Below are 12,838 nucleotides of genomic sequence, written 5' to 3'. Positions count from 1 at the left end.
TTTTGTCTATGATTCTATAGTGTTAAAGTCTCTGTCATTAGTGTCATGCATTTACATAAAGTTTGGTTAACAAATCAATGCTGGAAATCAGAGTTGTGGTAAAGTTAGTTTTATTTACTCAATTCATGAATTATGTAATCTAAGCAAATTTTAGAGTGCGAATTATGAGCGAGGGTGTCCTCTCTGATTACATAATTGATTGGAGAGAGTTTTTTTGCGGCTGGGGAGCCGCAATCATAAATGTTACCCTTACTTATCCTATCAATAAGTTAATTTTTAGACAGGTAAAAGTCTATATCATTTATCAACATAGTATTAAATTTGTCTTCGACCCCTAAATTATTACTTTTTTTTTAATTAGTAAATCATTATTATATAATTGATTTTTAGTTTATATTTGTAGATACTTCATGGGACACAAATTATACCAGCATTTCTTCAGCTTAAAAATGAAGGTTTTTATTATTTGTACCGAGGAATACTGCCCCCAATGTGTCAAAAAACTTTGTCCATGTCACTGATGTTTGGTATATATGAGGAAGTCAGGAGACCGTTGGTACAACTTGGTTTTAATCCTTACACTGCAAAAACGATAGGGGCACTAACTTCAGGCACAACAGAGGCTATTTTAATGCCTTTTGAGAGAGTACAAACTATTTTAGCAGATTCAAAACATCATATAGAATATAAAAACACAATACATGTATTCAAAGAACTTAAAAAATATGGAATTAGGGAATATTATCGCGGTTTGGTACCAATTTTGTTAAGGAATGGACCTTCCAATGTAGGTTTTTTTATAATTAGAGAGGAATTTCAAAGTAGGTTTCCAAAATATGAAAATCACTTATTGAGGACTTCTTGTGAATTTATATGTGGAGCTATGATTGGGGTAGTGCTTTCGACTGTGTTCTATCCATTGAATGTTCTTAAAATTCATATGCAAACTAAAGTAGGTGGAAAATTTGATAATCCTTTTAAAGTATTAGTTGAAATTTACAAAGAAAGAGGAGGAAAAATTAGGTACCTTTATTATGGTGTTCAAATGAATTATACAAGAGCCTTTATTAGTTGGGGAATCATGAATACTGCATACGAACATATAAAAAATTTTGTTTATTAAGCGTAGGTTCTATATTAATACTGCTGTGATAAAAGTAGCGCAGTGTCTGCTAATTTCATTTAATTTAAATACTTTTTTAAATCAATAGATATCCAATATATTACTTTTTACTGTGTCTTGAAAATCGGAATCATTATTTTATTTATATCGCTGTGTGTTTGTCTCACTTTAGTTTTAATTGAAATTAGTATAGATAGTATCATCGAAATAATTTGATTTGTACTGAAACACATGAAGTATGTTTTATCTTAATCTTATTGTATTTTTATAGAGATAAGTCTTAAAAAGTACATACAATTATTGTATTGACATTCTAAAATCTTTATTTTTCATTTATTAGAAAATCCTAAACCCATAAGTGTAACATCAAGTGGTACCATAAAAAAACAAATTATGGATTCCTGTTTGTTAAATTATTTGTTTTTAATAAAGTAATTATATTAAAAAAACTCTAGTTTTTGTTTGTTTTATTTTTTATTGATTTATTTATGAATATTAGTGAGAAATGACAAATAGAATGAAGTTGTCAATGAAAGCCTACTTTCACAAAAACATAATTTTTAAAATTGGTGCACATATAATTCTCATGGGAAATGTGTTACATCCTAGTGGTGAAAAACTGAAATTTATTTCAAGGTCCAAGATATTTTATCTCGATTTACTACGTTAATAATTTTTGAAATATGTAAATTGTTAAAAGACTAGTAGATATAATAAATCTGTGGCGTCGGGGAAAAAGAAGATAAGTCCATTTTTACAGGATAGGTTTTAATTTCGCTTCATTTATGAAAAATCTTCATTGGTCAAAAGAGATAAGCTAGATCGACGAAATTCGAGAATCCCATGTTCATAATGAGTTATCTTTGAATACCCCCTAAAGAATTAGAAGTAAACTTATCGTGGATCTTAAAATGGAACACGACACTGGTTCGCTAATAAACATAACCTTAAAAGTGCATAACGATTTCGAATTATTTTTAATGTATTATATACTTTACTGTATGAAATGTGTATTGAAATATATACAAAGCGATATTTGATTCGACGTTGATTGGTTTTTGAATTTGAATATAAATATCTACAGTTACTTTACTACAACATATTTTAAAATGAACGAAATAGATTTACACGAATTTTTTTACCATAGATAAATGAATTGGGATTATATGATCAACTTCAATTTGAACAGACCTTTAACAAAACATTCAATAAGTAGATCTGATTGTCGAATAACTAGTTCTTGTCAAATTTTCCAATGGGAAACACTCATGGGCACGTGCGAATTCCATTAGCGAAGTTATTTTTCAGGTTATCTGTATCTACAAACCACACTATAAAAGTGAGGTTATGTTTTTTGACGTTCAGCAACGATCAGCGCGTAAAAATATCAGTTTCTTAAAATTTAAACTATCTTTGACATTTATTAACGTCTAGAACACGTCACGCTCGAGCTCATTCTATGAACTACTTAAATGATACCGGCTATAACACAATAAGTCAACATCTCATTTTGTCCGAAATATTTTCGTTTGTTTACACTTACATATCCCATTCTTTTCCTCTTAAAAGACAAAACAGAGATACTTGTGCAAAAAGTGCCAAACTGAAAATGAAACTAAACCATCTATGACTATGATGTGGATCATGCTTACTACTTTATGTGGCACGAAGCTGTAACTGACATAAGAGCAAATCAAATCGAATAATGTTTATACCAGTTTTTCAACTGCCTTCCCCATAATGCTTTAGAACGGGTAAGAAATAAACATTCTTCGAACATTTGTGTGAAACATGAATTAAGATTTTTATATAAGAAAAAAACACATTATTTATTAAATTTGACAGAAAACAAAATATTTTTTCAAATATATTAAAAAGTTTGAAGATAGATGTATTTAAAACGTTTGCCCCCAATGTACATTGCCAACCACTTTTGATTTTCTGATTAAGCTCTGTTTATGCGATTAGGTTTGTGTAAGTATCGCTCCAATACACGCATGTATTTTTCTTTAGAGGAAGGTGATCCCACGGGAAAACTCTTTAATTTAACGGTTTATAACTTGGAATTAAATTGAAGGGGTTTGATGTTATAGGGATGAGGCGTCACGCGAGAATCGTGTTTATGCTAAGTATGTATCAGTAGCGTAACAATAAATTAAAGTAGACGACGTTTCGAATAATGTAAAACAACGTAGGAATAATATTTGATTGTCCGAAAATGATAATTACATCCATAAGATGGGCAAAAGATGAAGCGGCAACAATAATAATAATAATATAAATCTTTAACTACTAATAGAAATATATTTTATATGATGAGGAATCAAGCCAGATGCAATATTATGATTGTTCATAATTAGTAGGGATGAACACAGGTACACTTTACTATATAGCTATAAGTAATTTTCCATTATAATATCTATCTCCGCCACTGGTCTTCAATATTCATCAAGGTTTTATTTTTCATTACATTGCCGAAAATCAACCATACCGGAAAAAACAAAACCAAGAACTTTATAGTCTTCAATTCGATGACCTCAACCATTTTTTAAAAATCGTTTAGGGTAGTAAAAGACTGAGAGAAGTAGTCGAAATTTTGAAAGAAGTCTGTCTTTAGAAAATGAAAAATATTTTGGCATCTCAGCGTAAAGAAGTAAATTGGTAGTGTTACCAACCATATGACTTAATTTTTTTTTTACATTTTCTACAAACTGAGGTGTCTCCAGTTCCAGATTTATTGAAGTAATACCAAAGTAACCTTCTTCCTCTATTTTCTTCCATATTCTTAAAAAAAGCATAATTCAGACAAAAAATGCTGCATCTGCACCTCATTCACATTATTTTTATTACCGACTGCAAGAATAAACTTTGAACTAGCCGCCCTCAAAAATTTTGACAGCACTATAATATACAGATCTCTGTATAATCAAAGATTATAGTAATTGTAATTAACTTGTTAAAAAAATAGGTGACATACAAAAATTTTAAGTAAAATGTTTTACAACTAAACAATAGAAATATTTCTTATTATTCATTTCTCAGAGAGAGAGGATTTTTTTCTTAATAGGTAAGTTTCTGCAAAGAAAAAAAAGAAGTTGACGATGTCAAATTTTGGATCCAGTATACCTACAGAACAGAGTATTGGGCTACAAGTTACAGGACCAAAAAAAAAGTACAAAAATGTGAAAATTATGAAAAAGAATCAATCTTCGATAAATTGATTATTTTCGATTAATCGATATTTTTATATTTTTCGATTAATCGATTATTTTGCCCACCCCTACTTACCAGAAGAGGTAATATTTTATTGAAATTTCACAATTTATTTATAATATAAAAAATATTCTAAAATTCCTATCATACGTCTCGTACTGCTGTTTTGTTTTCGCATACTGTTGTGTTTCGATCTTGATGTTGGAGAAAATACCATATCTTTATACAAATCTGAGAATCACATAAATAATACTTAGTTCAAGGGAGGCTCGCTTCCTTGTCGTACGGTTCAATTTGCTTTGCTTGATGGTATACCAAAAAGATGCCCTAATCGACAATGAAATACGTAGGTAAATGTACAATACAAATAAAACCTTAATTTTATTTTAAATAAATTTTTTAAAAAGCAGCATGTGCAATCGAAATTTGGTAATAAATTTTAGACTTGCAAGTCTAGAGGTGATAGATACAAAGAGATTCAAAACTCAAACTTTGTTATCTGCGATTGAATAATACAGTGGAAACTCGATTAACCGGACTAATTGTTGTCGTTAGGGATTCGGATAATCGAATATATGAAGAAAAGCGGGTTTTGTGAAATAAAATAAGTTTAATAATAGTGATATTTCTTAATAAATAATAACATTATTAATCAAAAATGATAATAAGTTTAATTTGGTTTAAAATATTTGGCAATTGACATTTGACGTAAGCTACTTTTTTTCTTCGTTGCTGCTATTTCACGAAATGGTTTCAGCTGTCGTAAACTCACGGTTTTACTCTCTGTTTGATTTTCAAACTATTTGAGACCTATTTCCAGATCCTGAAGTGCTTCATCATGAGATAGTCCTACATCATTTTCCGTGTCTAGATTTCCTGCTGTTCATTTATCTGCAATATGTTTTCTACGATTTCGTTATCCAACAAAATCTGAAAGCCTCAATCATTATTGTCACAAACTACCCACCCTTTGATATCTTATATTTTGTAACTTGACTCTAATTATTTAATTGGTCGCAGTTGATATCTTCTGCTTAAAAGAATATTCGAAAAATACCTCAAAAGTCTTCTAGCTGATTTTAAAGATTGTCATGCATTGATCGTTGATCTTTCTTCGATGTTGATGGAGGATCATTTCATATCATCAGATTGAAGCTACTATATATTTTGGTACATGATATGAACTATGCACTCGTCTATAGTTTCTCATATTAATATTTGAAGCTACCAATTATACAAAAATGACATTTCTTATCATGATGTTAATGTTTTAGGCCTCACAAGAAATGATTTTGATTGAATTTGTTAGAAGATGAGATATGAAGCTAGAACTTTCAAAAGCTGCGAATATGAAAAACTAATCAATGCATCTATACTTTTATTAATTAATTTAATAATTAATGATTCCGCAATCTATATTCTCTTCCCATTTTTGAATTGTAATATTAAATTCGAGAATACTCTATATCTGTGTCTTATTCACTATTAAGTAAAATGATATTTTAGAAGTTCGCATTCAAACTGCGTAGCCCACATGTTATGATATATAGGATGGAATATAACAATCGATAAGAATTTTATTTTTGTAGTTAATATCTTGACCTTAAATATATATATTCTACATATTTGATAAGATTTCTTATAAAAGGCTATATAGCAATTATATTCCGATTTTATTATAAAATGAAGCTATTGAATATATCTTTTATAATATGCTTATTGTTAACCGTGGTACTCGGTCAAGAGTTTGGAGGGATCGATGAAAAAATTCCCCTTACTAAAATTGATTTTACGAAAACTCAAATAACTCCCATGCTTGTTCGTATTTCGCCGAATTGTCCTAAAGGTCAAGTAATGATTAGAGGAAGATGTCGGAATTTTGTCTGAAAACCTATTGGTAAGCAACAAATCTTTTTTTCGACAAAAAATACTTTTACTTTCATCCTATTATATTTGATGAAATGTTCCACTAGATGCTGATTATTAAAATTTCTTGACCAAACACAAAGTCCTAGTTAATAAATTTCCATTTTATAATTTGGCTTTTCGACTTGTGGTCGTAGAAAAGTTATTCGTTACGTTAGAGTTGTTTTTTGTGATTCTATTTTCAATTGCAGATGCTTAGATTTGTACGGAATCAAATATGTTTAATCAAAATCATTCTATAGAAAGTTCGAAAATTCGTGGGCTTGCGAAATTATTCTCTTTACATGATTTTTTATATTCAATATTATCAACTAAAATAACAAGAATAGTCCACTAAAAACACTGATTACACTACAACTACACCAATATTCATAATTACAGTGTCTGTCGTGCGTCTTCGATAACCAAGTATCGTCTTCAGAGACAGACTTTACACTTTCATGAATACGATGAACGGTTCCAGAAATTCTAACGTAGCTAACAAGAATAGTAATTAAAAGGTGGTTATTGTTATGTTTTGTTTTCTTTGCAGCTAATTTTCCCAAACTGGATCAAATAGCGTAAACGTATTTCTCAAGAAATATATTTTTTAACTTAAAATTATACTGTTACTATATGAGAATTTAAAAAAATAAATATTGGTAAGCACTTTTATCTAGTTTTTAATTTGGAATGACTCACGAAAATGTCTTAGTCCCTCGTACAAAAAAATTCCTTATCTGATTTTCAGTTGAATTGAAAAAAAAAAAAGAAATGTAATTTTTAAATAAGCAGCTTATTTGTATGTTTCAGGCGAATAAACATCATTAACTTTTTATTTAAGGACAAGTCACGAATGCCATTTAGTATTTGTAACTTTTATTTTTAAAAATAGTTTTTAAAATTACCCGCTCTGTGTAGGGCAATTAATGTTAGGTAGGCACTTTAGAATATTCTTTTAGTTAATTTTAATAAAATAACACTAGCGAAACTATTTTACCAGATAATGAGACGCATCCTTCAAGGTAAACAGTATCAGAACTTCATTATTCATTCACACTTGATGCAATCCAATTAACCCCATTATTTTCTTGCCATTAAGGTTTGGTAGGCAATGATTTGTTATTAATAATATAGCTTTGGCATAATTATTAGGGAAATTGATATAAAAAAAACTATACGTTGTAGTTAGTCGCATTCGGAATAATATTAATAAGAAATTATATGGTAAGTTATTAATTTTATAAAATAATATGAACAATTGGGAAATCGTATAGCTACATTAGTTTTAATTACATTTTCTAACATTTGCAACAATCTTTTTGTGTTTTTTCATTTGTATTATGTAAAAACACAGAGTCGGTTTTAGTGTAACTGTATGAGATCTTAATGGCCGCGACAAAATGCAAGAAATTGCATGCAATTCCTTGAAACAACTAAATATTACATAGACGATTATTGCGTGTCGTTTGACATTATCCAACCACTGCATCATGGTTACCACCAATTAAACAATTTCCTAACCTCAAACTTCATTTAATATTCTGTTGGCATTTTAAAATTGAAAATAACAGAGCTTATTAAAATAAACAAGAAAAAAATGACCACTGCATCACTGGCAATAATTATATCCGTCTCTGCTTTGCTTTTGGAGCCTGATGGACAGATTAAACGAGAAAAACATAGAAAAATTAGTCGAGTATAGATGAAGAAACATTTAAAAAACTCCCAATGAAAATAAAACGTAATATCCTTGTTTATATATAAAGTTATATGAAACAAAACTTATACTTTGAATTGCACAGCTTATTTATGAAATTTCTAAATACGGAGTACATTTCTGGTGTGTGGTATTTCGACATAGAACTAAAACGTGATATGAAGATCATTTGTTTTATTTTTGACATATGACAAATCAGTACTTATCAATGACAGTTGACAAATGAGAATGTGTGATTGCGATTCGATTTAAATTATGTTTCTAATGTCTGATAAGGCCCATATTATAAACAGGTAGATGGAAAGTGGGAAAAAATTAGTAATTAGTTAGTGAAATTTTTCGGTTTTTGAACGTTAAGTGTAATATCAATATTCATATGAAAAAAATATATAAAGCCGTATCTGTTTGATTGTAATTGTACAAACTATTACGAGATATATATCGGTATTTGAAAACGGTGACATTTTTATAATGATACCTTTTACGTTGTGAGTTTTCTCTACAAACAAATTAAGATACAAGCTGATAACGTAAATTGTCTGCCCCGAGTATCTTGTAGATTTTTTTGTGAACAAAATAATATATAATCAGACTATGTAATTAACCTGAAGTATACTCCCCCTCACATTTATTTCGAGCCTAATGATATCAAATAATAGTGTAAATCATTAGGGACGTTTTATACGAGGGACAAAAACTAAAAATAAGTATAAGATTTTAAAAGATATTAATTCCGGCTGGTATTTATCTTGTATTGTACATCATCTGAACTTAATTTAATTCTATTTTCTTTTAATGTGATTCAATTCTTCTAAAATTTTTTTTATATTGTATTATGTCGAGTACTACTAAAGTTTCTTCTATTTTAAGTATGAACAGTACCTCGTACACATTGACAAATATTTGTATTATAACAATGGCCTCGATTTTGTCGATAATCAGTCGAAACATATTATTTTTATTGTCAGGAAACAAGATAGTGTTATTGAAGTTTATTATAGTCTTCCTTTTCAACTCGAATTAAAAAAAAATGCAATATAAAATATACATATACCGGTCTGGACAACGGGAAATCGCTCGATTATAATTTAGATGATGGTAGCCACAATTACATGAATCAGCGTTTAACGATTATATTTTTATAGGAATTTTATATTTTTAAATAACATGATGTCTTTCGACTTGGCGAATTTGTTCCAGTTTAAATGGCTGCCTTGAAAAACCACTTATTACATATATAATATTAACTGCTTTATCTTAATAATAACTATTATAGAATTCATTATCTAAAAGTTTCTTGTCTCAACAGGTAACAGGTGGAATTTTATTAATTTACGAGGGTTATTGAATAAAAATTTATATTTTCGACTATGCCTGTTCAGAATTAACAATTTATCAATTGAGGTTTTGGATGTTTTTCGGTTACAGTTTTAGGTTTTTAAGGACTAGTCAGTATAACATACATGTGTTAATTTACTGATAAAACAATTACTATTATCATAATGAAACTGTTATTCACCATACCGTGTAGTAAAATCTTGTCAAAATGTTTAGTTAGAATCCTTTTCCTCGATATCAAACAACTTCTCTGCGTCATGCATTGAATTAGGTATTTATTCATGTTTTTTAAACAATGTATTCGATATTGATGTTGGGCAAGAATTAGTATGAATATAATAGATTAATAAATCGAATAGCACATTTATCATCACAAAAATTGGAACAAAATATTTATTTTCCCAATTTAGAGTAATATAGTCGGCACTTTATAGGAATACCGATACTTGGCTAGTCGATTAATTGAATTTTTTTATTCCAAATTTGATATGAAAGATTTTCTGTTACCCCTGTAACTTTCTGCGAATTATCTGCATCCTTGAAAACCCCTCTCAATTGAAATGAATAAAACGAACTTTTTTTTAATAACAACAATTATAAAATTCATTATATGTGGTATTTTGACTAAACAGTGTAAAAATAAGTATATTACTCTTCTTTAATTCCCATGATAATTAATAGACAGAGATCTTTGAGATGTTAATGGTATGTGTGGTGAGTTTATAATACGCATCTGCCATATTCTATAGACGTTGTAATTACTTATATAAAGTTAATTCTTACTTACTGACGCCGATTAATTAGAACGTTGAAGGGTAGGTACATTTTGTACAGTAGCCAGATAAGTATCTACTGATGGTTTGATAAAAATCATCTACTTGTACAAAATATAATTATTCATTATATTGATGATCTGAAAATAGCACTATACTATTAAGAAGACCTCTGAAGAGAAGTATGTAACTGAATGAGACGTCGTTGTTGCAAGACGCGTTCTAGTTCTTTAAAAGAAATACTGTTTTTTTTTGACATCCTATTTATTTTTCACAGATTCTCCCTATAGCTACTTTTCTTGAGAAATGTTACGATATTTGTGACAAAGAGTTGAATGAATATTTTTCTTGGTAAATAGACGTCATATCGACCGATAATTGGATAATTGGACACTTTCAACGAATTCATCTAATATTTTCAAAAAGGGATAACTTTAAACTTAGTATTAATAGAATTGGTAACATTTATAATTTTCAAATAGCTATTTCACATCGTAGATTTTTCAAAATTTCAATACTTAACACTGCCTACAAAATTCGCTTCATAAACACGAGTTTTTTAAAAAATGGTGAAGTCGCTGGTATAATATAGGTGGAGTATTTGATATCCGCCAAAATTTCAAAAGTTGATCTATCGATAAGGCTTCTAGAAAAAATGTACGCTTGCAAATATAAGAAACTGTAGTCCCATTATATTCTAGAATCTCTTTCAACTTAATATGTATGTGATTAATTATCAAACATTATACAAATGTTTTGTGGTCAACCATTTGTTATTCAATGTTCTTTTTAAAGTACGATTACCAATAACTTTCTACGCGTTTAGTTCTAATGTTGGAGCCCTCAATATGCCCAGATCTATTAGATTTTTGACCGAGGAAAGCTATAAAACTTGCTTGGCTTGGCAAAATTGAGAAGAAAGCTTTTCGAACTAAACAAGAATTTAGCGATAACATTGGGTTTATTATAAAAATTATACAATCATACAATCCTCTGGGATTCCAAGTGAATATATATTTCTAAAGATTCTATTCAAGTTGTGTTTTCTTAAACATTCTTTAATAACTTGAAAAATTTTGCTAGACCACTACACAATGTCTCCATCTTTTTCCGAAAAACCAATAAAAGGGGATGCCTTCCATGTTACACTAGCTCTGTGAATTGATGAACAAATTCCTATTAAATCTGCGGCGAACTTCTTTTTATATTGAATAACTTTTAAAACGATTTAGGAGTTAAGGGGACGCCATCTGGGGCAGGATTAAGTTTACTGCCAAGGCGGTCTTCTACTATATTGTGCGTTGTGTGAAACAGCGGCGGCGATACAATTTTCCCTTATAACTATTGAAAATAATGAAGTTTGAACAATAATTTCTTCTTTCTAATCTCAATACTACCTCAACTTGAGCACAAATTAAAACGAGCATTAGTAATCAAACACAAACTGTTGCAGTTATTCAAATGATGATAGATATAAAATATTTAAAAATAAAATCAACCTACGCCTATGTGATTGATACTTCACCCTCTTCTGAGCTAAGATAGGGGAATGTTTTAAAAGTGGTGGACTTATCCCGTCAGATTTTTATAACGGGGCCCAAAAGAAGCGATTAATTTGTTTGCTCGGGGTTAATTTCAGAACAATTAGTGAGTTTCACTGACAGACTATTTTGATTTTTATGTCCGGAAGTATGACAAATGACAAGCCGGGAACTGTCAGGGATTTGTTCGGATGTAATCATGATTTATTCAGCAATATTTTTTATCCCACAGCTTATATTAGATTATTTGAAAGATATCTCGATGTTATTATATACAAGCATGAATCTATTCATAATATATATACACTAGAAGAGTCATTTATTAACTTTATGAAATAAATATTATTATAAAAGCAAATAAAGTTCTAGTATCCGTATTCTAAAATTTGGAATTTTCTTTGCATACCATTCACTTGGATTTCTCGATATTACTTGAATATGATCTAGAGCTTGCTTCTATTCTATTTTTTCTATAACCGTATTCGCAAATGATTTGTATTCACAGAAAATATTAAAAGTGTATTCGGTGTACACTGATTTAACGGTAAAAATTGAAAAAAATGATTCTAGCACGACGATTTAACAAAAATCAGAAGAATCACCTTTCGCATCTAAGTAGTTGATAGTTGTGAAAATTTAATGTTGTCCGTGTATGTTGGTTTTGACATCTGACATTTATCTATTAGTAAAAAAATTTAAATAAACAAAATTATATTGAAATGAATGCTAAAATAATTGAAACGAATAGTGTTGGGACGTAGGCATGGTGTCATCTCATTTTTTTCTCTCTGGTGGAGTTTCAACTCATTTTGTTGAAAGTCAATATTTACGAAAATAATTAGAATACATCAAAAATAGCCTTTCATAACTTGATGGGAAAGGATTTATCAAGCGTATATACCGAACTCGAAGACAAGTTATTTACTGTTTTGCTACCTCTGATGTGGATATTTTCAAAAATTGTTTGTAGATATTTTATATTTTTATTTATGTATGCAGTTTAAGTAGGCAGAAAATTAGAATACACCGTCTTTGTTCTGTACTATGTATATCAATTCTATTTTTACGTTTTAAACTTAAATGTACGGGGAGGGTCAGATTTAGAAAATATTCTTGGTCTCTGATTGATTTTAACATGTTGAAGACCTCTGTGTTTAAAATGATTTGTTCTTTAATATAGAAACACCAGTCAGTTTAATCACTTGGACACGTTTCTGCAAATTCC

At 29.3% G+C, this 12,838-nt stretch overlaps 1 protein-coding gene across 2 annotated transcripts; it reads left to right on the top strand.

Moving 5' to 3' along the window:
- The first annotated feature begins 31 nt into the window (after positions 1 to 31).
- On the top strand, positions 32 to 1,578 carry LOC130904232 (mitochondrial nicotinamide adenine dinucleotide transporter SLC25A51). Of its 2 annotated transcripts, XM_057816875.1 has the most exons (3): positions 34 to 98; positions 155 to 284; positions 404 to 1,575. In XM_057816875.1, exons 2-3 carry the CDS (start codon positions 165 to 167, stop codon positions 1,121 to 1,123), a joined length of 840 nt encoding a protein of 279 aa, XP_057672858.1. In that variant the 5' UTR covers positions 34 to 98; positions 155 to 164; the 3' UTR covers positions 1,124 to 1,575. The 2 variants fall into 2 exon arrangements, with proteins under 2 accessions (XP_057672857.1, XP_057672858.1); XM_057816874.1 differs by having other exon boundaries at positions 32 to 284; positions 404 to 1,578.
- Positions 1,579 to 12,838: the final 11,260 nt, after the last annotated feature.

The sequence above is a fragment of the Diorhabda carinulata genome, chromosome 2 (assembly GCF_026250575.1).
Source record: "Diorhabda carinulata isolate Delta chromosome 2, icDioCari1.1, whole genome shotgun sequence".
NCBI classification, from domain to species: domain Eukaryota; kingdom Metazoa; phylum Arthropoda; class Insecta; order Coleoptera; family Chrysomelidae; genus Diorhabda; species Diorhabda carinulata.
The sequence above is the reverse complement of the archived record's forward strand: the minus strand, read 5'-3'. Positions and strand labels throughout refer to the sequence as shown.

Bases quoted from the DNA above. Each gene is read 5' to 3' on its own strand.
- LOC130904232 (XM_057816874.1), top strand. From the start codon at position 165: ATGAGCGAGGGTGTCCTCTCTGATTACATAATTGATTGGAGAGAGTTT. The intron at 285-403 runs GTAAAAGTCTAT...TTATATTTGTAG, and splicing joins ATAAGTTAATTTTTAGACAG to ATACTTCATGGGACACAAAT.